The 27,852-nt window shown below is 40.2% G+C and overlaps 1 protein-coding gene across 1 annotated transcript; it reads left to right on the top strand.

Annotated features, from left to right (window-relative positions):
- The first annotated feature begins 932 nt into the window (after positions 1-932).
- Positions 933-27,852, top strand: Rae1 (ribonucleic acid export 1). The gene is made up of 9 exons (XM_069304625.1): positions 933-1,134; positions 6,527-6,630; positions 6,751-6,846; positions 8,022-8,126; positions 18,639-18,800; positions 19,505-19,684; positions 21,249-21,431; positions 25,740-25,934; positions 26,458-27,852. Exons 2-9 carry the CDS (start codon positions 6,529-6,531, stop codon positions 26,539-26,541), a joined length of 1,107 nt encoding a protein of 368 aa, XP_069160726.1. The 5' UTR covers positions 933-1,134; positions 6,527-6,528; the 3' UTR covers positions 26,542-27,852.

Here is a 27,852-nt window from a genome sequence, read left to right as displayed (position 1 = left end):
TCTTGATGAGCTAGTTAGAAAATTCAGTATAAGTTGTCACATCATCAATGGGTTCGAGATCGACCACAAGTACAGTTTTCAAGTTAAGCAACTGACACATGTGGAGAGCTAGTGCCACAAATGATATGTTTGTCCTGCACACCGCCCCCCATCCAGTGGGCAGCGGTGGATAGGTTACAATCACTTAGTTACTACCAACAGTTAGCAAACTGGGGATATTTGGCAAAAATTTCTGGTAGCAGATCATTTTGAATGAAATATTTAGACATCGCTGGAACATTGGTTATAGAATTGTCTCTAAATTCACGTATCTTTTCGCACTCCATCACATAGTGACGGAGGGTGTGCGAATAATTCTGTTGACACAGTTTACATTTAGTCAGGTTTATATCAGCAGATAATGAGAATTCCCAGAGATACTTGTAACCGAGTCTAAGTCGAGCAGTAGTAACATCTAGAAGTGCTGATTTTACTGGAAGAAACATAGATGTGTGGCTCCTCTTGGGTGAGAGTATGATGATAAAAAGAAATCAGCCAGTCTACCAAATTAGTCTACCAGCCTTCACTAGCAAACTCATCCAATATTCGTGAGTGTAATGATAAGAAGTTTTCGAGCCCTATGTATTTTTTTATATTTAAAATATTCACTCTTATTATTAATCGATTCAAAATTACCAAAAATGTATTATATTATTATAACATGTTTTGATCTCGTATTCACTATAAATACTCATAGCAGTATTACCAAACCAAATCTGTCTCACGTGTCCACTACCACATTTTGTATCACGTCAGTCAATAGTTCAGCATATTCACATATAACATTAGACCAAAAGTTTGAGTAATAAATGTTTCATGAAACGTATATTTTAATTCTTATTGTAATTATTTAGTGTGCAAATATGTAATATCTAAGTTCCCGTGTGTTCCGTGAGTTGGTAAGAGTATTGCGGCCGCAGGTTTGGAAAACATGAGACGCCAGCATATAGGTGCAAGGGCCAGTATAATAAAAAGATTACTTGTATAGCACTACAGCTATATCTTGCAGACATCAAGAGGTCGAGGAGACAGCGTAGAGTACGCTACACCTAGCGTAAATAAGAGGAAGCTTGGTGTCATATTTATCACATTAAAGTGAGTAAATATTTCCGCATTTGTAAATTTGTTCATAGTACACAGTGAAGTTTGAGAGGCATGGGGTGTGGGGAAGAGAACTAGTAGGGGAAAGCGCCAAGCCATTAAGACTATTGAAATGGGAAGGGATAAGGATTTGGGATGGGACGGAGGGGAAGGAACGGTGCCCATCCACTTGGACGGTCTGGGATTGAACGCCGGCCTGCATGAAGGGATGGGGGTGTGGATGGACCTACACCCCGTCGCTCTACCGTACAACGACAGGGTGTAAATGGAACCCAACCACCAAAAACTAGCCATAATAATCTATTATATCTTGAATGACTTAACCATTACCCAACCATTAAGAAACTAGCCTGGCATAACATACAAAAACGTTTAGAACTGCTGTAAACAAATTGAAATTGAAATAAGTTTATTGAGGTAAATTACACACAAAGGGATGAGGTAGCTCAAGCTATCCTCACCCCGTTCAGTACATCGTGTTAATACATACATACACACATCACAAACAATAAACATATTACCAAACATTCTGAGAGATAAACATCTACATTTCCTTGCTGTTTGACAGATCAATTTTAATGCTGACAAATGTAAGTTTCTGATGTTAGGTAATGATACGTAGTTAGGTTAGGTACTAGCTCAAGATGGTAATAAACTGACAGCTGGAGTATGCTACAGGGTGGACACAACAACAGCAGAGGAAGTTACTAATCTGCATAATGTGATCAGTGCTGCGTCACAAACACAAACTCATATAATGGACCACGAGACAATAGATTGGATAAATCTAACATTGCAAGCAGAACAATTTCTTGACCTGGTGCAGGATTCCTTTCTCATACAGCATGTGACAGATCCCACTCGAGGTAACAGCATTCTGGATCTTGTGCTAACATCAGAAGAGGGCATAATTGATCAAATTCAGGTAAGGGAAAAGCTCACCCTGTCATGTGATGACAATATTCTAAGATGGAGTACAATTATGGAAACATGCAAAGGTCCAGGATGAGGACTTTCTAGGTTACCATTGAGGAGACTACCAAGAAATGAGAGAGAAATTGCAAAACACCACCTGGAGGGAGCTGATAGGTGACCAGGGCATGGAAGCATCATGGGACAATTTCAAAAAGGTCAATACTGAACTTGATCGAAAATATGTGCCAAAAACATAAAGAAAATAAAGGGAACTAGATAGATGACACAAGTAGTAAAAAGAGCTTTGTTAACTAAACGGAACCTCTGGAGATGGTATACAGCCACGATGAACATCATAGATTATGAGATATATAAAAAGGGCATTAAATTTAGCCACCCAGGAAATCAGACCAACCCAAAGAAACTACGAAAGAAAACTTGTCCAAAACATAAAGGAAAATCCAAAGTCATTTTATGCCTATATACGCAGTAAAATCAAAACGAAGGAATCTATAGGACCCTTAAAAGATGAGACTAACCAAGTTATAGTGGATGATAAAAGAGCAGCAAACACTGAATGAATATTTTATATCAGTGTTCACACTAGAGAGATTGGATGACATCCCATTAGCCACACAACTGGAGTATGCAGCGCCAGCCTGGAGTCCATACCTAGTTAAACACAAGACGAAGTTAGAGAAGATTCAGAGGTACCCCCAGACTGGTCCCGGAACTAAGAGGAATGAGTTACAAGGAAAGACTAAGGGAGCTGAACCTCACAACCCTGGAAAACAGAAGAGTAAGGGGAGACATGATAACCACCTACAAAATTCTCAGGGAAATTGACAGAGTGGACAAAGACAACTCTTCAGCACGGGTGGGACACGAACAAGGGGACACAGGTGGAAACTTAGTACCCAGATGAGCCACAGAGACGTTAGAAAGAATTTTTTCAGTGTCAGGGTAGTTAACAAATGGAATGCATTAAGTAGTGTTGTGGTGGAGGCAGACACCATACACAGTTCAAATATAGATATGATAGAGCCCAATAGGCTCAGGAATCTGTACACCAGTTGATTGACAGTTGAGAGGCGGGACCAAAGAGCCAGAGCTCAACCCTGCAAACACAACTAGGTGAGTACAAATATTTGAAGGAGGTGAGGAGAAAGAATTAAGGGATATACACAATGTGCAACACAATCAGGAAGAGCATTGACAAGCTAAAAGACTCAAAAGCCCCAAGTGTGGATGGAATTCAATCCAAAGTCGTAAAGGAACTGGCAGATACACTATACATACCACTGAAACTGATTTTCAGAAAATTTCTGGACCAACGGATTGTTCCTCTATGATTGAAAATACCTGTATGCAAATGTTACCCCTATTTTCAAAAAACAGAAAGAGCTTGGCAGAACACTACCATCCAATCAGCTTGACATCACACATTTGCAAGTTCATAGAAATAATCCTAAGGAAGGGGATCATTCAACATCTCACAGAAAACAATTTTGTAAAATCAACGCAACATAGGTTAAAAATAGATCCTGCCTTACAAATCTTTCTCACATTTTTGGAAACAGTAACCAGCTATTCAGACAAAGGACATTTGGTAGATGTAGTTTACATGGACTTTGCTAAAGCCTTTGACAAGGTACCATATGAAAGACTAACAAGAAAACTACAGACACGTGGAACAAATGGGAGAATACTGGAATGGATAAAACAATAATTAAAACAAAGAAAGCAAAGGGTTGTGCTAAATGGGAATGAATCTGACTGGAGAAATGTGGTAAGAGTACCACCACAGGGGTCCATTTTGGGGCTAATTCTTTTTGTCATATACATCAATGACATAGATGAGAATATTACAAACCACATCATCAAATTTGCAGATGACACTAAGATTTATAGTAAATGGGAAGTGAAATATACAACTTGAAATCCATCACTTTGAAATTTTCTAGCATTTTTTAGTATTTCTTCCATCTGTTTGGCACTGTTCAGGGTGATCCTCAAAGGTCGATCTTTCCCTTTTACGTACTTTTACGAACATGTGCACATGTGTGTGTGTGTGCATATGTGTTAGAGAGAAATATATGTAGTTAACATAATAGAGGAAAATAGGTTAGAAAGGCGAGGTCCAAGAGCTAATAACGCGATTCTGCAGGCACTGTAACGGGGGGTGGGGGGAAATAGCTCTATCTTGTCCATTATTCCACCCCCCAGTTAACTAACGAGGCCGGGGAAAACAGCTCTCTCTAGTCCGTTATCCCGTCCCCAGTTAGCTAACTATTCTAGAGCACTCCCAGAGTTCCTAAGGCAACCTCTCTCGTTCAACACCTTGTAACCTAGGTATTCGACTACCTAGGTGCTAAGACTACAAGGCACCGTAACTTGACCAGCTACCCGAAATTCTAGAGAGAACTCTAGAATACAAAATCATTGCCACAAACGTATAAGAGAAAGCGAAAGGAAAGAAATGAATAGTGAAGTAATTAGTGAGGGTTTGGGGTGAGAGGCAGAGAGGTGGGAGGAGCGAGAAGGGTCATTAGTTGAAAGTGAGAGTTCAGAGAGGGGTGGAGGGAGAGGTGTAGATAGGTAGAAGTAGAAGAGTAGATAGTAGAAGTAGAAAGTAGATAGTAGAAGACGAAATGCTGCCACCATCCATTCATGATCATCAAATATAAGACAAGGAATGGAACTTGTCTGTATTACAATATTCTCAAAAGATGTTATCAAGAGATCATTATTAGTATGGTCCCATCTTTATCATGTACTCATTCTAAACCATGAAACCAGTAACCACAGAGGCTTTCTCACCTCAACTCAAAATCTCTAGGGAACAAAATAAAGTCCATTTAAATAATAAATTCAACAATTATATTTTTCATGATAAGTATCATAACTTAAGCAATCCAATTAAAATGTTAAAGATTAATATTCAAAGTGAGTCATCCTCCAAGAATCTGAGAACACTACAACTGACTGCCCCTGATCATCACACAACACTTGTAAAACACGACCAAGTCACCTAAATGTTCACTCACCGAGGACTGAGTCTAAGTTGAATAGAGAGGGGGGGGGGGGGAGTCTGCAATGTTCAAGCAGCGTCACCCTCCATCTGGTGACGGCCTATTTCGATGGCTGGCCTCTGCTCTGCTCCGCTGGCTGGTCTCCTATTGCTTAAAATGCTCTCAAATCGATAGCTCTCCGAGTATATATTGGGGAACCTAGTAGCTAACTCCGCCCACAAGTAGATAGCCTCCGGCTCTCTACCAAGCCACTCCTTAAACGTCGGCATGTTTGAAGGCTACCAGGCTCCAATTATGAGATTAGTAGAAGCAAGGTGAAATTCACATGATCTGAACTCAGGTCACTTGGAGTCATTAACGGTTAGAGGTGTGAGATCTCCGGCCGACAACTTGGCGCCTTTCCAAATCCTCGTCTGTGACTCATGTACTATATATATTCTAAATAAACTAAACCAAACACTTTTACAGTGTTACAGCACAAATAGTAAATACCTGTTGATATTCTTCAGCTATATCTTGCTCATGTTGGTCCCCATTCAGATTATGCAGTTTGGTTTTGGTCACTATTCTACAGAATGGATATAAATTCACTAGAATGCATTCAGCATAGGATGACAAAGTTAATTCCACAAATTAGAAATCTTCCATGTGAAGACTGATTGAAAAAGCTTAATTTACATTCTCTGGAAAAGCAAAGAGTTAGGGCTGACAAGGTTGACGTTTACAAGTGGATGAATGGGCATAACAAAAGGGATATTAATAAGGTGTTAAATATATCAGCATAAAATAGAACATGAAGCAATGGATATAAATTGGATAAGTTTAGATTTAGAAAAGACCCGGGTAAATACTGGTTTGGAAATGGATGATTTGTGGAGCAAATTACCATTTAACATAATAGATGTGGGGATATTTAAGACTGCTATTTAACATAACGGTCTGGCTTTGTGCCCTGGAGAGGCCACTCCAGACCGACAACCAGAGCGCAATTCCATAATCTCCTGAGACTGATGGATGTTTACTATGCTGTGAGGGACCCCCTTGATTGTTTTATGGGTAGAATAGACATACTGTGTACATGAATGAGTTTGGGTGGATATAAATAGGAGCTGCCACGGTGGGCTAATCAGCCTTCTGCAGTTTCCTTAATCAATCTTCTCCAGTTGACAGTCTTCTCTGGTATGTCCAATTTGATCAAATGTATTTTCACCTGAAATATGGTTTCTGTTTCCTTTTTGGTTTCCCATTGTTGAGCTCAGGAGGCCTACCAGGCTTATCTTGGCCAGTGGCTTTTAACCTTTTTATCTATTACCCCTAGTAATGTCAAAGTTGAGATTTCCCCATCGTAATTATGCAGGGCAAAAGGGGAAGGAAAACTTACCATTACTGGTAATTGTATGTAAATTTTTTGTCAGAACATAACTTGATTATTGTTTCAGGTATGTTTAATCCAAGTACATTTGGGAGCAGTGGCTCTGGGTTTGGGGGATTTGCATTACCTAGTTCTACTCCAGCATCTGCAAACCCTATGAAGGATTTTGAGGTAAGGCTTACTTTTATAAAATATGCTTTGATATGCAGTATTGTATATATGCATGTAACCTTACTGTTAGTCTTAGTAAATTAATTCTGAATATAAGACAAGGTTGTACTGTTATAACAGGTTGTGAATCCACCAGATGACTCTGTTCAGTGTATGGAATTCTCCCCACCATCCAATCCCCAAGACTTTCTAGTAGCTGGAAGCTGGGACAATAATGTAAGTAGGCTCAATAATTTATCATAATTCGATGTAGATGTTAAGTAACTAAAAAAGTAAATAATTAATTATCAAAATGAGGGGACCACGCTTATGAATGTGTAGTGTGACGGGAAAGTGTTGGAGTGTTGATGTTCGGCAGTCCTCCAATGGCAGGTGTCAATGCCTGGTCACACATAAAACAAAAAGATAGACTGCTTGCCTGTTGTCTGTGGTAAGTGAGAGGGAGGAACACGTAAAACACAAAGTATGAACAATGAAACTTTAATATATTTACTTTAAACATAAATGAAAATAAAGACAAGTCTCGGGGGTATGAAAAGTACAATTAAATAACAAAGATAAATGCAAAGACAATGTGAGAGACAATAGTATAAAGGTGAAATGGTAAAATGGTGCTGAGAATATCGGCTATGGCTGAGACCTCCCTTCGTATACAAGCCAGTGAGCTTAGTATGTCAGAGAGAGATGTCAACTCTTAAGAGCACAAAGAATATTCTGAAGTTGCTAGCTGGACTCCGACGTCGATTCAGGTAGATGGTGCAGTGTGCAGGTGCGCGGTCGGCGAGTCACCAAGCAGGAGCAGGCAGGCTGGTATGGGTAGTTTGCTGGTTTGACGACAAGCCGGCATGGAGGGCGTGTGGAGTAGGGGGGATCTTGGGTACGTTTTGCCTCCTGGTCAAAGCGTTTTGTGCTACCGGTGACGTATCTTGAATGTAGCATCTTATACCTGTTAACTGGACGTAACTTGAGGTAGGGAAGAGCAGGCTCGATCTCTCTAGAAAGAGATTATCGTCACAATAGATTTTAGGGTTCAAATAATTTCATGATTTTTTTGTTTTTGGTACAGTATTTGAATTTTTCATGATCTAATTGAAAAATAAAAATTCTAGTTATTTTATGAATTTAATGTCTTTCCATGAATTTAAGATCTTGTAAAATACTGTACTTTCTAGTTATTTGTTTTCTTGTTTTTAATATTGTAGCACTTATGTATGTACAGTATCTTCACATTAATGTTGTCTTTTCTAAAATGAGTAATTGAGGAAGGAATAATTGTTTATTTCATTTGTTAAAAATCATTTTATTTAATTTCTGTTATTTAGACATCCGAGGTGCACTTTTTTATCTTGTGTGTTCCTCGAGAGCTAATATGTTGTATTGCACTTACAAAGGTACGTTGCTGGGAGGTGCAGAGAGATGGAAAGACTATTGGCAAGGCCCAGCAGACGATGGGTGGACCGGTGATGGATGTGGCATGGCACGATGATGGAAGTAAGGTTAGTAGCTACGGTTGCTGGATCCTGAGACACATTCTTGTGTCTGCTGTGACAATAATCTCCTTCAAGAGATTGAGCCTGCTCTTCCCTTCATAATTACGTCGTCACAATTATATAAAAGACTATGGAAGAAATGTCAAACAACGACAACAACACCAGCACCAGCAAGGCTTGCCAGGGTGAGCAGAAACGTATGCATCCAGCCACCTGTTCGAACTCCAACCACCAAACTACCCGTTGATCGCTACGGCTCCGCTGATTGGTCGCCGGTCTGGCTGCACCTGCACTCGCCCCCAATACTACCTGATGTCTGGGGTCGCCCCAACATCAGTCCTCAGAATGTTCCGTGCTTTCGTAGCCAGCACTCCTCCCAGCTAGACGTTAGCGTGTACTGAGAGAGGTGGTGGCTTTAAGCCAATATTCCAGCACCTCCCACTTAGCTTTTGTTGCACTTCTTGTTATTTTGCCTTAACGTAACTTTCATTGTGTCATTTAAGTATTCTTATTATTTTGATTCATTGATTTTATTATAAGAATTTGTTTGTGCATTATTTTCATGTTTTGATTTATTTAACGTAATTAAAATTTCATTGTTAAAGTTTACTTGTGTTTTGTGTGTCTTCTCCTTACCTTACCACAGACGAAGTTCCAGTTTTTTCTATTTTTTTTTTATAACTATGTGACGAGGCCATACCCCTAGCCTTAAACAGCCGAACACCAACGCGTTACCGTCACAAGTTATATGGGGGCCTGTCCGGGAGCTTCACTCAGGTACTGGTGCCAAGTGGTAATTTATGGTAAGCGTATTTAACTTTGTTAACGTAGCTTTACTATTTTTCATTCAATTTCATTTTTTATAAGGTGCGGTGTATTGTGCATTACGAGAGTAACATATAGTGAAGGTGAGACAACTTTGGATTACGTGGTGACTGTAGGCCGCAGTCATACTCTTAATTGGTCATCTCTCCCTCCTTGTTATTACTCGTATTTACCATCTATGTCCCTTGAATATTTCTCATTCTGACAGATCATCATATTGGTACCCTGGTACTGTGGTCTGCCCCGGGTCAAGAGTACCCAATCTTCTGCAATCTGACTGTAGGAGGACAAAGAGGGCCATAGTTCCTCTAGCTCGAACTTTAGTTGCTGAATTGGGACCTCAGCAGCAGTTCTCGTCACCAGTTGACACCTCGCACCCCTACACGTCAGTCAGAGATGATGATACATACAACGGTAGGGAATTAGCTTATTTTTTCAGAGCACAAAAGTTCGCTAATTCTGTAAGTATCATATTAAATTCAGTGGGAAAAACTTGCTTTATGTCCTTTAGAGACTTGGCAAGGTATGCCTACATCCTTGGACTACCAATTTTACTTTTGAAGCATTTAACTGTTTCATTTGTTTTCGAAACTTTGTTTCATTTGTTAGTAGGATTTTCTTGCCCTTATTCTCTTACATGAGTACCGGGTACAAGATTTCCTGCGCCCTTGATTTAATTTAATATCTTTCACTTAACGTTAATTGTTAAAGATCACACAGGATAGGTGCCAGTTGCCACGTTGTCCTGTTTCTGACATTTCATTATTGAACATTCGTGTACCTTTATTTGCTAATTTCACCATGTTTCGTCTCCAAACTTTCCGTGCAAATCCAGCAGGTGAAATAGGGACTTTAAGTCGTGCCAAGAGGACTGAATTACAAACTCTTGCACATGAGTATCAACTAGAAGTTCCCTACCAAGCCAACAAAAATGACCTACACAACCTGTTGCTGGATTACTATTTAGAGCAAGGTAAGATAGACTCTGAAACTCATGAAACTTACTATATTGCAGAGAAAACTGACTTGGCAACGATGAAACTTAAACTAGAGCTGGCTAAGATTGAACGTGAGCAGCAAGAACGAGCGGCTGCCATAAGAAGGGAAGAACAAGAACGCGAAGCTGCTTTGAGGAGGGAAGAACAAGAACGAGAAATCACCCTCAGAGAACGTGAAGCTGCTTTGAGGAGAGAAGAACACGAACGTGAGGTCGCATTACTCCGTGAACGTGAACGAGTACAGCTTGAAACACTCCAGGAGCGGGAACGCTTACAGCTTGAAACCAAACAACGCGAGTTGGAAATACAACGCGAACATGACAAGCAACAAGCAACTCTGGCTCTAGAGTGTCGTCAACGTGAAATCGCCTTGGAAACTTCACACTTCACTCAACGCCAACAAGCTACTGCCAATCTTCCCGTCAGTTTTAATATATCACATGCAAGTAAGTTAATGCCATCCTTTGTAGAAGCAGAAGTTGATGTGTTTTTCACCACCTTTGAAACCCTTGCTAATCAACTCAGTTGGCCTGTCGACCAATGGGCCACACTTCTCAGAGTCCATCTTACAGGTAGAGCTGCAGTCACACTCAGTACTTTGGCGTCTGAGAATGACTACTACACTCTGAAACAAGCAGTGTTGGACGCCTACCTACTTTCCACAGAAAGTTATAGAAGGAAATTCCGTGACCACCTGAAGGCAAGTACCACTACCTTCCTTGAGTTTGCTAACACGAAACGGAGGTATTTCATGAAATGGCTGGAAGCAGCACATGTCTCTACTTTTACAGAACTCGTCAACCTGATGCTTGTTGAAGAATTCTTGAGACGTGTGCCGCCTCCTGTCCGCCTCTACTTAGCAGATAAAGAAGAAACCGACTACCTGAAGTGTGCTAAGTCGGCTGACACTTACAGCCTCATCCACCGGCTGACACCTGAACCATCCTCCAGTAAGAAGTCGTGGTACAGTTACGAGAAGGTGAGCCCCGATCAAGCTGGTTCACAACTGTACTGCAAGTATTGTAGACTCTATGGACATACCATAGACAAGTGTGGTAAGTCTCAATACAAGGGAACCACTGACCAACAACGACCCAAACCAACTCCTCCTAAGTCCGGTAAGCCTGTGATGAATGTTGGTGTTGATGTTAATGATCTTTCTCTTTTCAGTAACCACCTGTATACTGGAACTGTCTCTGCCAACGGTTCAAATCCGGAGGGACGTTTCAAATTGAAGATCTTGAGGGACACAGCGGCTCTACAATCGATCATCTTGAAGTCGGCTGTGCCCAACATAGTCTACACCGGGGAAACAGTCTTCATCACTGACCTCACTGCTACCACTCCATACCCTCTCGCCAGAGTCCACCTGGATTGTCCCTACGTGAACGGGGAAGTCCAAGTCGCCGTCAGGGAAAAGCCTTTTCCCATGCCTGGAGTGCAACTTCTCCTAGGCAACGACTTGGCAGAAGACCTGCAACCAACCAACCTGATCGTCATGGACAAACCCCAGGTGTGTAACTCTGTGCCAAGTAACCCTATTCTTGAGTATGTTCCAGCAGAGGTTCAAGAGAGTGATGAAGTCTCTCCTCCGGTTCTCGTGACCACCCGTGCACAAGCCGCACGTCCACAGCCAGCTGACTCTACTGCTACCGCTGTCCCTCAAGACCCTCAGAAACTACCCCCGCATCTGACCAAGTTGGAGTTCCGTAAGTTGCAGAGGGAAGATCTTACTTTAACACCATTGTTTTTCCAGGCTGAGACTCAACCCGACAGTATTCCTGGGTTCTTCCTAGAGAACGACTTGCTCTACCGCAGATATAGACCCAGTAAACTGAAGGAGGAGGACGATTGGGCCAACATCGAACAACTTGTGATTCCCACCAGCCTGCGGCCCACTATTCTACACCTGGCCCATGGAGCATTCTCCCACTACGGCTTCAACAAGACTTACCATGGGATTCGTCAAGACTACTACTGGCCAGGTATGGTAAACAACGTCAAACAATACGTAAAACAGTGTCATACATGTCAGATGGCAGGCAAACCGAACGTCTCCATTCCCAGAGCACCACTAATTCCCATACAGGTGCCTGCGGAACCTTTCCACAGACTCATAATAGACTGTGTTGGTCCTTTACCACGGACCAGTTCAGGTAACGCCTACATCCTAACCATCCTGTGTCCTACCACCAGATTTCCCATAGCAGTTCCAGTGAAGAACATCACGGCTGCTACGGTTATCAAACATCTATTGAAGATCTTCACTCAATACGGATTTCCCAGGGAGATTCAAAGTGACTGTGGCACCAACTTCACCAGTGATCTCTTCAAAAGGACACTGGAGGAGTTCAACATCAAACAGGTATTGTCCAGCCCCTATCATCCTGCTTCACAGGGTTCTCTTGAACGTAGTCATCAGACCATCAAAGCACTCTTGAAAAAGTTTTGTAGTGAAACCTCAAAGGATTGGGATAAGCAGATTGACCTAATAATGTGTATTTTCAGAAGTCTCCCCAATGAGTCCCTAGGAGTATCTCCTTATGAGATGCTCTACGGCCGTAAGTGCCGTACTCCCCTTAAGGCTTTCAAAGACTCTCTCAGAGATGCCACCTTCAGTGAGCATCAGAATGTGCCCCAGTTTCTTCAAAACCTTCAACACATTCTAGAGAGAGTCCACCGCTTTGCCCATGATAATCTATTGAAAGCCCAGGTGAGAATGAAGACTCATTACGACCAGACCAGCAAAGTAAGAAAATTCAAGCCGGGAGACTTCGTCCTTGCTTATTTCCCTATCCCAGGTTCACCTTTACAAAACAGATTTTCAGGACCCTACTGCGTCAAAGAGTGCAGAAGCAACAACACATACGTCATAGAGACTCCAGATAGGCGGCGGAAGACCCAGCTGTGCCACGTCAACCTCCTGAAGCAATATAATGGTACTCCTCCCACTGTCTTGACTAATTATTCCACATTCACAGAACCCTACATCCACAGTGAGATCTTCCCAGCTTCTTCTCCCGAAAGCACTGACAAGGAGTCGGCGCTTTCTAATTCCAAAATCCTTAATGATCTTCCCAAATGCTTTCAGGATAATACTCGTGCTCCTATGCCCTCTTCTAATTCCACTCTCACCTCGTCAGATAAGCCCTACATCCTCCATGTCGACGCCAATGGTACCGACGATGGTGGTGTCGTGATGCAGCAACGAGGCGAGAAGAATTCACCTGTCAGCGACTACTGCTACAAGGAACGACGGAACAATTGGCAAGGAGCTACTCTTCCTCATCCTGAAGCTTCAGCACTTCACTCCACACCTGAAAAGTGCTCGGTCCACCATCAACACGGACCACACCACCCTACACCTCCTGCAGCACGCCCACTTCTCATCTCAACGTCTTCTACTATGGGCTTGCTACCTGCAGAAATTCAACCTGGAGACACGCTATACCAAGAGTCTGACAACATCTTAGCCCATGATCTCTCCAGAGTTTATGAAGTAGAAGCGACTCCATCCATTACTCCACCACATAACGACGTACTTCTTCCAGAACCGCAGGCTTCGGGGGAGAGTTGTGACAATAATCTCCTTCAAGAGATTGAGCCTGCTCTTCCCTTCATAATTACGTCGTCACAATTATATAAAAGACTATGGAAGAAATGTCAAACAACGACAACAACACCAGCACCAGCAAGGCTTGCCAGGGTGAGCAGAAACGTATGCATCCAGCCACCTGTTCGAACTCCAACCACCAAACTACCCGTTGATCGCTACGGCTCCGCTGATTGGTCGCCGGTCTGGCTGCACCTGCACTCGCCCCCAATACTACCTGATGTCTGGGGTCGCCCCAACATCAGTCCTCAGAATGTTCCGTGCTTTCGTAGCCAGCACTCCTCCCAGCTAGACGTTAGCGTGTACTGAGAGAGGTGGTGGCTTTAAGCCAATATTCCAGCACCTCCCACTTAGCTTTTGTTGCACTTCTTGTTATTTTGCCTTAACGTAACTTTCATTGTGTCATTTAAGTATTCTTATTATTTTGATTCATTGATTTTATTATAAGAATTTGTTTGTGCATTATTTTCATGTTTTGATTTATTTAACGTAATTAAAATTTCATTGTTAAAGTTTACTTGTGTTTTGTGTGTCTTCTCCTTACCTTACCACAGACGAAGTTCCAGTTTTTTCTATTTTTTTTTTATAACTATGTGACGAGGCCATACCCCTAGCCTTAAACAGCCGAACACCAACGCGTTACCGTCACACTGCTTATATATCTTTCATGTTGTTTTAACATTCAGGGAATTTTACTCTCCTTTAGGAGTTGTCCTAGTTTAAAATCTCTCGGGTCATTTCAAATACTGTATCTCGTTGCAGGCGATGAGTCACAATAACGTGGCTGAAGTATGTTGACCAGACCACACACTAGAAATTGAAGGGACGACGACGTTTCGGTCCGTTCTGGACCATTCTCAAGTCGATTGTGATGAGGAGGTAGGGACAGGCAATAAATAGGCAAGAGAGAGCTGAGGAGGAAAGTCAGGTGTAGGGGATAGTAGTAATGAGAACTGCAGCAGGCCTATTGGCCCATACGAGGCAGCTCCTATTATAACCACCGAAGGAGATAGTAATAGGAAAAAAGAAGAGGATAGCAAGGGAGCGTAGGAGAAGACAATGAACAGAAAAAGGGAGAAGAGAGAAAGAAAAGGAAAGAGAAAGAAAGAAATGGAAGGGGGAAAGCTTATGTTAAGTCACGTTTGTTAGAAAGATTAGAGCATTTGAGTATATACTGTGAAAGGGAAGAGTCCACAGCAACAAAGCCAGGACTCAAGTTCATGTTGGGTACATTGTTTATAAGAGCCGATTCTACAAGACGGCGTCTGTGTAGAGTAGAGGCAGGAAAGATTATTTTGGAGGAAGACCAATCAATGGGATGATTAGAATCCCTCACATGGCAGAAGAGAGCATTGTTAGTGTCTGCAGACTTAACACTTCTCTTGTGTTCTTTAAGTCTGTCATTCAGTGTACGGCCAGTTTCGCCAAAGTATTGGAGAGGACAAGATGAACAGGAAATAGAGTAGACACCAGCAGCATTAGATGCAGGAGGAGCAGTGTGAACTAGATTGCTACGAAGTGTGTTAGTTTGTCGAAAGGCGAGTTTAATGTCAAGAGGACGAAAGGTATTGGTAAAAGTTTTGAGTTCAGATATGAAGGGAAGGCATAGTACAGTGCTACTAGTGTTGGAAGCAGGTTTAGGATGAAAGAAATTTCGTTTAGCTTGAGAGTGGGCACAGTTGATGAAATGCAAAGGATAACCAAGGCGAGAGAATGATTTGTAGATAAAGGCAGATAAATGGGTAGATAAATGGTAGATAAATGGGTCGAAATGGTAGATAAATGGGTCGTCGAAACGTCGTCGTCCCTTCAATTTCTAGTGTGTGGTCTGGTCAACACTGTATCTCGTTGTTTTAATGACTTGAAACACAGTTGGAAGAGTTTCTCATTTTGCCACTGATGAAGATGGGTGTATGAGAACAAATTTATTGTTTTGCTTAGCAGGTGCAAGTAGTAAGGAAGGAAATATGTAGAGATAGAAAAACTGCACATAATAAATAAAAATTTAGTATTCACAAAGGTATTCAGGAATGTAGAGAAAATGTAATAGATCAAGTGGCATTGCAGTGTGAATGTGGAAAATTAATTGAGAGAATCCAGTTTGTATGTAAAACTACACAATATTGGAAGTGTCTTTTCTCACATTATTTTTATTCTTAAAACATGTTAACTTTTATATTTTTCCTTTCTGTCCTGCCAGGAGATAATAATTTCATGACACTTTAGAAGATTTGCATCGAACATATCCAATATACTGTACATACTGTGCTTGTGATTGTCATGATGCAATGCTTTTATTTTATCTCCTGGTGGCTACTCTGGGAACAAATTTGCTTGACTTACAGGTATTTAACTCTGCACAAGATCTATACAATAAACTGACTGTTTTGAAATAGTCAGTCAGTTTGTATTCATGCTGAAATTGAAATTGAGCAGATTCATACCTATAACCTACAGAATCAAGCAGTGTTTTCTGGAAGGAACCCCTTCAGGTAAATTTATACAATATATGGGCTTTTCTAAGGCATTTGATTAAGTGCCAATCAAAAGACTAGCCAAGAAAATTCAAGCACATGAAATAATTTACAAAAGAGTACAATGTAATGACAATAAAAGTTTAAGTTATGCTCCACAAGGATCCATTATGGGACCACTCTTGTCTGTAATCTACATCAGCAACATTAATAACAAAGCCATCTCAAGCCACACCATCATATTTACAGATGATACAAAGGTTTATGCAAAGGTGGAAACGAAAGAAGACATTACTTCCAGGCAAAATGTAATGCATCTGACTGCCAGTATTTAACAACCTATGACACCCACTATAGGTTTCAACCAACCAGCCTGCTTCCTCACTCAGGAGCCACCCATGCAAGAACCAAATCAGAACCAGAACCAAACCAACCAGAACAGGACCTGGTTGGGGAGCTACTAGGGGCCCCCAGCAGAAAAAAAGAGCATGTCATTCCATTCAATGCTTGATTTCATGGAGGGACCCTTAGTACCTCCCTGAGCTTGCTCACAATGGTGCCTCAAGAGAGGAGGGATTTCTAAGAAACATAAAATGTGACTGGCTGACCCATGAGATAAGAACAGCAGGAGAGGAGGGCTTGAGGTAGAGGTAAAGAGGAAAAGCTGTGCACTGAGTGCTCAAGTACATTCAGTTACAGCAAGACGAACTGCCAGAAGTTCGTCTTGTTCGAACCTTGAATATCAGCCTTAGACAAAATTAGAAAAAGCTGTCAAAGCAGCTAACACCCACGCATCTTTAGATTAGGGACAAACTGCCAATTGGCTGGACTGAACCTCCATGTGTAAGACTAGGTAAAGTCTTACCAGGTCTTGCTTGGAACAACAGATGGGAAAACAGCAGTGACAAGCAGAATCCTGACTAACCACACAAGAAATGCTAAGAAAGAATACCACACCCCAGACACAGGACAGAGTGCATAATGGAACCTAATGAGTACCTGCTGCAAAACTGGGACACTGCATCTGCATTTAGATCTGTCCTTTGCATCTGGGTCATCTTTCAGTTTCTGGCTGTGGTAGACTCCTAGCTTCATCCTGGTTTACAGACATTCTTTTGTCTCCTTGCACAGTGCAAACTCATCATCTTCTCTGATGAGTTCTCATTGGCCTTAGCTCATCCTCTGCCTTGTTATCTACTGTTGTGGGCGTGGGTGCCATTCCCAGGTTGTTCACACTGCTCTTGCAGATTGCTGACTTCTTCATGGCTCTTCCTACCTGCTGACTTGCTGTTTTGGTTCCTCTAAAGAGTCCGCTTGTTTACTCTCCTTTGCTGCCCTGTTCTCTTCTCTTCTCTTCTCTTCTCGGAAGTAGGGGTTTTAAAGGTTTCAGGAGCAATGGGTGTGTCCTCTGCTGCTTCATCTGAATTTTTAAGCTGCTGTCGGCAGCTCCAGTTAAAGCTTCAGGCCAGTCTGTTGCCCACATTTCTCCAACTCCTGGATGAGGTAGGAGTTCTGAGGTGTTGGTCACTTAGGTACATCTGTTTGCCCTGCACCACTGCCTCATAGTCACTTTGGGGGCTCACCCTGGTCTGGTGATCAGGGTAGTTTATTGTGCCATCTCTTTGGTGATATATACCCATTGGCCTGTTTTCCCTTCTTCAGCATACGTTCTTTGTTTTGGATGCTGTTGGCTCTTTTCTGTCTGGCATTTCTTATAGTGCCAATTGCTGCCTATGATGTTACCTCATATCATATCATTTGGCTTTTGTGGAGCCTCTGTTTGCTGGCATTTGGAGAGAAGCATTGAGTCCTCTCCTCTTTCTCTGGCTGCTATGGCTGTTGTTTGGTCTCTGGCATTGTCTGTCTTGTGGCATATTTTTGTGTACTCCTCGTGTACTTGTGTTCGGGACTGTTTGTCACCACTGTTTCTCCTGCCCCTTTTCCAAGGCCTACCCAGCCCTTGCATGTGGTGGTTCAATCCACCTGGCCAGCTATTTGTCCTCAATCTTAGGATGTGCTGGTGTTTACTGCTTTGATGACTTCCTTTGCCAGTTTGCCCACAGTTGATCATTAAGCTTGGGGCTCCTGCAGTCCTTCTGATGTTAGCCTCTCATTCCTTGTTGGATATCCTTCAGTTTCACTGCACTTGGGTGCATTTGGGTATTGTTTGTTCTGGGCCATCCTCTCCTCCTCTTATCCCATTGGTCAGCCCAGTCTCTTTTCTGTTTTCTGGAAGTCGAACCTCAGTTAAACCAATTACCAAAATAGCTAATTGGTTCAACTGAGAACATTCTAGGGGATAAGTACTCAATTAGTTAATTTTATTTAGTCTTTGCATTCACAGTATCACTTATTAAAAAGTATTAATAATGGTTGCTAAAAGAAAGAATAGAAAGTGGGTGAGCTTTAATGGAATTGGAGAACATGATTATGGGCATCCCTCCAAAATCTGGCAATACAAAATATTCTTTTAAACAGATCGAAACCTCATCACTTCTTTTATTTTCAGATTTGTGAGTCAGGTGTGTAGTTTTCAGCCATGTTATTGAGACTTACTGTATACATATTCTTTAAACTTACTACTTTCCATGTTTTATTTGTGGAACAGGTGTTCATGGCAAGTGCTGACAAAACAGTTCACTGCTGGGACTTGGGGAGCAACCAGAAGATGCAGGTGGCGCAGCATGATGCTCCGGTTAAAACAGTTCACTGGATTAAGGCGCCCACCTATTCCTGCATCATGACCGGCTCTTGGGACAAGACGCTCAAAGTAAGAGATAAATGAGCTGGTATTTGTTTTTTTAGTTAAATATACCCTTGGTAAAAGTATGGATATTGTAGAGAGAGAGAGAGAGTGAGCAAGAAATATCTGCTATACAGTACTTAATGCTCAGTCATAAATTATTGCATTAGTCCTGCATTTCCCAAGAAATACTGAACTATATTAAATTTAAAGACTGTTTCTATACAGTACATGAAAATTAAGATAAAGTGCATGAATTATTCAGACCATCATTTAATAATTTCTAAAGGCCATGTTTACAGAAGCACAATTTGCTCAAATTAATTTTGACTACAGTAGAAAATAACCATTGAAGACATTTTTTGTATATAAAATTGTTAACTAAATGCTCATTGGTACCCGATATCTACTTGTATGGAATATATATATATATATATATATATATATATATTTGTATACAGTATACACTGTATACTGTAGGTTTAATAAAAGTAATAAAGTGCCAAATGTCAATATGAAATCCTCTTTATTTCCTAGTGGGAGTTTTCAGAATAATTTTGGGGCTGTGCTTCTTTCAAATTACTTTGTGTGGCTGCATTGTTAGGTATACTGTATAGTTCTGTACCTACCTCTACCACCCGACTAACTGGAAATGTGCCATATTTATATATTTAGTCACTCATAGTTTTGTTGTGTATAGTATTTACAGAAATGTTTACTTATGATTACAGTTTTGGGACACAAGGAACCCCCAACCCATATTAACTATCAACTTGCCAGAGCGATGCTACTGTGCTGATGTAGAGTATCCCATGGCAGTGGTTGGCACTGCTAATCGTCATCTAATTGTATACCAACTTGAAGGACAACCACAAGAATTCAAACAAATTGAATCGCCACTCAAATATCAGGTATTCTTCCTTTTAATTCAGCTTCAGCAGTTTTTATACTTATAACATCTATGTCCTTCACTGTATAAAGGTGAGTGGCTGTGAGACTCTGCTACTATTCACCGGGCAAGAATAGGAAATGTGTTCACAAAACCATTCTTCATTATATTCCTTCACTTCATGTCTAATTCAACTTATAATCCAAAAATGATAGTACAGTACCTATGCAGTATTTACTATGGATGAAAGTACGTAACAAAATATTAAGCATTGCAATCAGATAATTCCATTTTTATACTATTTTATTGAGGGCCTGAGAAAGTGGGCAACAACCAAGCCTAATTTTCCTAGGCCTGGTATAGTACATATATGCACTAAATTAGGCATAAGATTATGTTAAGCAACAAATTGCTTATTCAGATTTAGGACAGGTTAGGTTATGTCTATAAATACTCTTCTCTTATTTTTTTGTTATGATCTTTAGAATTCCAACACAGTTGTACAGAATGTGATTTGTTTTTAACACCATAGTTCATATTTTGTACATTCCATCCATAGTAGCTATAGGTTCTATAATTTTTGGGATGGCTTGGTTAACCACTGCACTGCGCAAAGCGCCTTTAGGCGCTCAGAGAGTTGTGCTTTTTGTTTTTTAATTTGGCTATATTTTAATGTTTTTTAATGTTTTCATTACTATTTGTTTTGAAATGGAAATAGTTGACTTTGGAAACATTTTGACATTAAATTTACCTGAACATTTGTAAAAATAACAAAAATATGTCCTTGTCAATTGCACCAAGACGTTTTTGCCGAAAATAGGTGAGCAGTGCAAGGGTTAAGCATTCATTACTCTTCACTAGCTGGGAAACTTTGCCATATGACCATTGTTGGGATCAAAACAGACCCACTTTGAATTTGAAGGAAACAAAAAAATTCTGCAAAATAGTTCTCCTGTGGATGTTGGCATTTTCATTGGGTTCTAATGAGTCTGTATGTATCTTGTCAAGTCTCCTTTCATTCTTATTTATTAAATTTATTTTGCTACGTCTTGGCATTTAAGAAAGTTTAAGTGATTTTAGTAACATCTTATAGGATAGATGTTCTTGGTCTCCAGAAAATATTTTAACTAAGAGTTGTGCTTTATTTTTGTATTAGGAAGATGGAATGGTGGTTTATGTCCAAGTACGGGTATTTGTATTTAGATTTTTTGCCTCTGTAAGTTTCTGGAGACAGGGGGCCTGAGCACTGAGAAGGTCCCTTTATTGTAGCTACACACTTTGCTCCTCAATTCTTGTTTCAGGTTTGTAGCACACACAAAGTATAGAAATTAAGGTAGATTGTGGTCTTAATGATTCTAGGAGTCAACACACCTTCATCTTTTAAACCTAAAACTCTGTGGTTAATATTGTTCTAGATTTTTAGCAGACTACTGTATAGATAAAAATAATACCAACAGTTCAGATTATTTATATATATATATATATATATATATACAGAAAATATTTATTTAAATAAAATCATATACCTGTATGTATAAAGAGTACTAGTATTTAACCATTTTGTATTCTGCTTTTGCTACAACTAGCATCGGTGTGTTGCAATCTTCAAAGACAAGAAAGGGGCAGGTGCTCCTGCTGGCTTTGCTCTGGGCAGTGTTGAGGGACGGGTGGCTATACAGTATATCGTGACTGCTTCTCCACGGGACAATTTCACTTTCAAGTGTCACCGCTCCAATGGTACCTCCAATGGGTTCCAAGACATATATGCAGTAAGTTTTACATAATCATACTTTGGGATGGTAATAGTAACATGTTTACTTGTTTCTCTAGTAAATATAAACTTTTCCAATGTGAATTCATTATTTTATGTTCTTACTTTGGGTAATATTTTTTAAACTATTTATGTAGCCCTTAGTAAACTTTTTCATCCATTTGTATATCTCAGTTATGTTCCTTAATACTTTACCTTTTTAGATAATGTAAACTTAGTTTACTCATATGAGTTCACAAGGAAGGCTCCTGTTATGACTGAGTAGAGTGGAAGGTAAAGTAATTATCAGGAGAAAGTGCCACATCTTCAAGACTATAACACTTGGAAGAGATGTGGATAAGGATTTAGGATAGGACGCAGGAAAGGAATGATGCTCAACCACTTGGACGGCCAGGGCTTGGTGCCTTCTTTTGATAATTACTTACTTGGATGGTCAGGGATTGAACGCTGACCGGCAAGAAGCAAGACCGTCACTCTGCCATCCAGCCCAAGTGGTTGGACTGAGTAGAGTGGAAGCTAACATGCATTCATATTATCTAGCAATAAATTACCATTTAATATAGCAGTTATGAATGAGTGTTAACTACCACTCCATTGAATAAATAGTGGAAATTAACAGCTCTCTGTTCCTAAAGTTAACCTAGTCATATTTCTCTGTACATTACCAAAAGAATTTATGTCCATTATACTGTACAGTGCCTAAAAGACAGAAACTGTACAGTGGTACCTCGGAATGCGATTGTCCCTGTATGCGAGATTTTCGGAAGGCGAGGTGTATTTACTCCAAAAATTTGTCTCGGAAGGCGATGGTTACTTCGGGAGTCGAGTTTGAACGCGAGTTTGTTGATACGCGTACAGCCGACCTAGCGCGTGGTCGTTCGGCGATCGTCGCCCCTCTGCCCCGCTGCCCCTCAGTTCACCATTGTCTCGCGCGCAGTGACTACCCCTACATCAATTCTTGTCGTGAATTTTCAGTGTTTTGTTGGATTTTTGGTGATTTGTCTATACAATTTGTTATTATATATCTCACCATGAGTCCCAAGAAAGCCAGTGGTAAGGATAAAGGCCAGAAAGCTCATGTGAGGATGACAATAGAGGAGAAACAAGAGATCATTCGAAAGCATGAGAACGGTACACGTGTTGTTGATCTTTGTAGGCAGTACAACAAAGCGACATCAACAATATGCACTATACTTAAGAAGAAAAATAAGATTATGAGTGCTAATGTGGCAAAAGGAGTAAGAACATTAACAACACAAAGACCACAAATACTTGAAGAAGTGGAAAAGTTGTTATTAATTTGGATACACGACAAGGAGTTGAGGGGTGATAGTGTTTCGGAGGCCATTATTTCTGAGAAAGCCAGGGTGTTGCACGAAGACCTTCTAAAGAAGACCCCTGCAACGAGTGATGCAGATAAGAAAGAGTTTAAGGCAAGCAGGGGCTGGTTTGAAAAATTTAGAAAGAGAAGTGGTATCCATAGTGTTACAAGGCATGGGGAGGCAGCCAGCTCAGACAAACCAGCCGCTGGACGATTTATTGACGAATTTAAAGAGTTTGCAGAGGCTGAGGGATACCTACCGCAACAAGTGTTTAATTGTGACGAAACAGGACTGTTTTGGAAAAGAATGCCTAAGAGGACATACATTACCAAGGAGGAAAAATCCTTGCCTGGACACAAGCCTATGAAAGATAGGTTTACGCTTGTGCTGTGTTCAAATGCGAGTGGCGATTTAAAAATTAAACCCTTGCTAGTGTATCATTCTGAAAATCCAAGGGTTTTCAAACAGTATAATGTGCAGAAAACCCGTTTGTCTGTGATGTGGAAGTCTAATAAAAAAGCATGGGTGACTAGGCTTATTTTTTCGGAGTGGGTGAATGAAGTGTTGTGCCCTGCCATAGAAAAATATCTGCAGGAGAAACAATTGCCACTCAGAGCCGTGCTTCTCCTTGACAATGCTCCTGCTCATCCTCCAGGCTTGGAAGATGATTTGATGCCTCAATACAATAAATTCCTCACAGTTAAATTCCTTCCTCCTAACACCACTCCTCTAATTCAGCCTATGGACCAGAAAATCATAGCGAATTTTAAGAAACTGTATGAAAGGGCACTTTTCCGGAAATGTTTTGAAGTGACTGAAGCCACAAACCTCACCCTCAAAGAGTTCTGGAGAGAGCATTTTAACATTTTTAGTGCTTTAAAACTCGTTGACAAAGCCTGGCAAGAAGTGACTCAAAGAACCCTGATCTCTGGCTGGAGAAAATTGTGGCCTGAAGGTGTGAGAGAACTAGACTTTGAGGGGTTTGAGCCTATAAATGATGCGCCTATTGTTGAGGAAATTGTTAGTCTAGGCCAGAAAATGGGCTTGGAATTGGATGGTGATGATGTGGAGGAGTTGGTGGAAGAACACAACGAAGAACTGACCACCGAAGAACTCCTAGCCCTTCAACAGGAACAGCAAGCCAACACAGCAGCGAATGATTCTGCAGTGGAGGAGGAGGTGGTGGCAACAGCACCAGCGAATGTCCCTTCTGCAGTAATTAAGAAGGTGTGTCAGATGTGGGAAGAGATTCAAACAACTATTGAACACACTCACCCAGACAAAGCTGTAGTAGGCCATTGTCTTAATCTTTTCAATGACAATGTGATGCCTTACTACAGAGAGAGCTTGCGAAGAAGGGAAAAGCAAGCTTCCATGGACAAATATTTGGTGAAGAAATCGAGCAGTGAGCCTCAACCAGGACCTAGTGGCACTCAGGTTAAACGTCCCAGGGAGAGCACACCAGAAAGGTCCTCACTGCCTGATGTGATTATGGAAGGGGACTCCCCTTCCAAACAGTAACTCCTCTCCTCCTCCCCCCTCCTCACCATCTTCCATACGCCTACAGCACTCGACAGTAAGGTAAGTAATAACTGGAACATAGTTTTGTAGGTTTATTTAGATGAATTAGGTAAATTAGGTATAAAAATTTAGTTTGATGTGGGGTTTTTGGGGTAGTCAGGAACGGATTAATTCATTTCCCTTTATTTCTTATGGGGAAATTAACTTCGGAATGCGAGTTTTCGGAAGGCGAGGCGTCTCCAGGAACGGATTAAACTCGCATTCTGAGGTATGCCTGTACTACAAAATCCAGGTGGGAGGTTCACTTACATACAGTATGAAAATTATAGTACCGTATTGGCATTATTTTGAACATTTAGGATAAGAGTGCTGGTCTCTGGACATAACACATTGAAATATTAAAGAAACCTTTTACTCTATAATAAATGTTATAACATTAACCCTTGGCCTGTTCCCATCATCTTGTGGCAAGTGATTGCAATTTTTGCCAGCCTACATTTAAATGGCCTGCCAGTTCTAAGGATGCTACTCATCACTAAAGATCTCTGGCGATTGTTTGGCATATTAGAAAAAAAATCCCAAGAGTCCATATTTTTTTCCTGAGCCATTGCAAAGAAATGTCACTGCCTGGTGCATCATTCAGCAGTGCGACTGCTAGGGACTGTTAATGCCTTGCAAAATTGCAAAGACTTTGAAAGAGCTGGAAGATTTTGGTGATGAAGAGAAATACAGTACATTAGTAGCAGTTATACTGAATATTATCCACTAAAAGATGAAATAAGCTGCTCTAAAAGCAAGGCTAGTGGTGATACACTATGCTGTGCTAATGACATGTTTCAAGTTGCCAATTGGAGCATATTTGATTTTGCTGAAAATGTGGTATACTAGCGATCTTGTTAGTTGTGGGGACCGGAAGGTGGGAAGTGATCATATTAGTGATCTAACATGATCGTGTGGTGTGGTTTTCCCATTGTCGAGGACAGGTAGCTTGTTATAGGCATATTGAGGTCCTCCTTAGGCCAACTACTGATTGTATTTGATGTATCACCTCCATGTATTGGATTTTCAACATTCTCACCATCTACTTCTGACCCTCTTCACCAACAACCATTTATGAATAAAATTTTGAAATGAGTTAATAACAAATGTGTCTTAATGCATACTAGTTGAGCTCATTGAAATGATCTGCCATTTTAAATCTAGGTTCCAAACCCTAATACAAAAATTTGTCTTCCTATCAATCCTGGTATTCATAGTTAGTTTAAATCTGGAAATGTATGTCTAATTAGAGTTGTTAATAAGTTGCTAAAATTCATACAGAATTTAGCATCACATCTAGGTGCTTGTCATTCCACTAGACAATATACAGTAACCAAAATATTTTAAGGGTCCAACATTGGTCTATGTATCCCCTTGGATAAAGTTCAATTCAATTTCATCAACTCATCAATGTTCCCCAACAGGTAAATGATATCAAGTTTCATCCAGTTCATGGCACACTGGCTACAGTGGGTTCTGATGGGAGATTCAGCTTTTGGGACAAAGATGCCCGCACAAAGCTGAAGAACTCGGAGGCTATGGAGCAGCCTATCTCTTGTTGTGCATTTAACCACAATGGCCAAATATTTGCATATGCTGTCTCATATGATTGGTCCAAGGTAAGCCGTGATACTGTCGTGGTGGTTCTGCATTGTCATTTTTTTAAGTATTGTTGTAAATATCATAGATCCCTATAGTAGCAAGACATGTAACTTTTTAAATGTAGGAAAGAAAATGAGGAGAGAGAGAGATACTGAAAGTAGGAGCAAGTTGTACTTTGCCCTTAAGTACCAGTACTTAAGGGCATTGTTATTTAAAAATGAGATATAGAAGGTGAAATAATAGGGGGATAATGAGTGGGAAGAGTGGTGATGGTATATTACTACCAGCCAAGGCATATGGAAGCAAAACTTGGGTATGAAAAGGGCCAGAGTATTCAAGAGTACAAACACTGGAAAATTTAATTTTTTCAGGAAAAGCAGCTGGTGTGTGTAGAATAAATATAGGAAAGATGTATGAGAAAATAATATGTTGACTTGAGTAGGTGAAATGTAATATTCTGAGGTACTATGAACATGTTTAAAAGACAGAGTGCATGTAAATTTACAATTATGTAAATTTAATAATTTTTTTCTTTTGCAGGGTCATGAATATTTTAATCCACAGAAGAAGAATTATATTTTCCTAAGATCATGTTATGATGAACTCAAACCACGGAGTCGCTAATTAGTTGCCAGAGTTGTTATCACAGGTGACCATAAACGTAATGTTAATGCAAGTGCTGCTGCAGATGAAAGAATGCACGTGCTTCTCATGCATGAAGGAATGATGTGCATTTTTGGGGTTTGTGTATTACGAGTGCTGCTTCGGTAAATATATATTTATATTGGGTTTAGTAGAACACTAATTTTGTTATACACTGGTGGAGTGTATCCTCAACAGCAGTTAGGAGTTTGAGCCATGAATACATTATAGTACGGTGTAAAATTAGGTGAATTCTTTACACATTGTTAAGAAAAACAATCAAATTCATGTAAAATTTAAATCAGCCCTTTTAATCTTCACAAACAAGGCATAAGTGATTAAAGGCAAGTTATAGTATATTTAACAAATTTCATATGAATGCCACACAAGAAGAGAACACAAGGTTTCAGCCAGTCCTGGATTGTTAATCTTTACTTTACCATAACATTAATACAGTATATGTCTTATCACAGATGTAATAACATAGGATAAAAAAACTTATGTATTTGTATATTTTATGAAAAGCTGTTAACTACACCAAGTCGTTCACACTGCTGAGTGCATTATCAAGGTGGTTATGTGGTTAGGACGAGACTTGCATCTCAATGACAGTTTCGTCCTAACCATATACTTAAGACCTGGAGAGTGCGAAAGACTTGGTGTAGTTTAAACCTTTACATAAAACACAAATATGTAAGTGTAGGTGTTTTATCCTTAACATTAATTTTTGTTATGAATGATCATTTGCACTACAGTATATTCAGTTTTTGTTATAGATGATCAATGCACTATATTCATGAAGCTTTGTATTTAAACATCCAGTACTAAATATTGTTATTGTCACACTTAAATAAAAACTAAAATGTAATATCTGCTTTTGAAAATATTTGAATCACATTAAGTGTATAACATTCATATAAATGCTTCTCATGTCTTACTTTATTTTGTTTCAAAACCATATAAAAAAAAAATTCAGGAGAGTTTTTTATTATTGTGCAACTTATTTTTTTATATACAAATTAAGGTCATAAGTGACCCAAAGTAGAACGGGACATTATTTACAAACTGTACAGTAATTCCATAAATTGTACACATTCCATGCACAAGTTTCAATTTTGGAACATGTAATTGAGGTTATTACACTAAATTAATTTTCACAAACATTATCTCTACAGAGCAGCTTTACATTGCCCAATTTTTTTATACCAATTCCAAAAGGATAAATTTAAATATTCTTTACAATCATAAACGTTTATGACTTTAATATAACTAAAGAATAAACATGATTTTATA

The sequence above is a fragment of the Procambarus clarkii genome, chromosome 52, assembly GCF_040958095.1.
Source record: "Procambarus clarkii isolate CNS0578487 chromosome 52, FALCON_Pclarkii_2.0, whole genome shotgun sequence".
Lineage (NCBI taxonomy): Eukaryota > Metazoa > Arthropoda > Malacostraca > Decapoda > Cambaridae > Procambarus > Procambarus clarkii.
The sequence above is the reverse complement of the archived record's forward strand: the minus strand, read 5'-3'. Positions and strand labels throughout refer to the sequence as shown.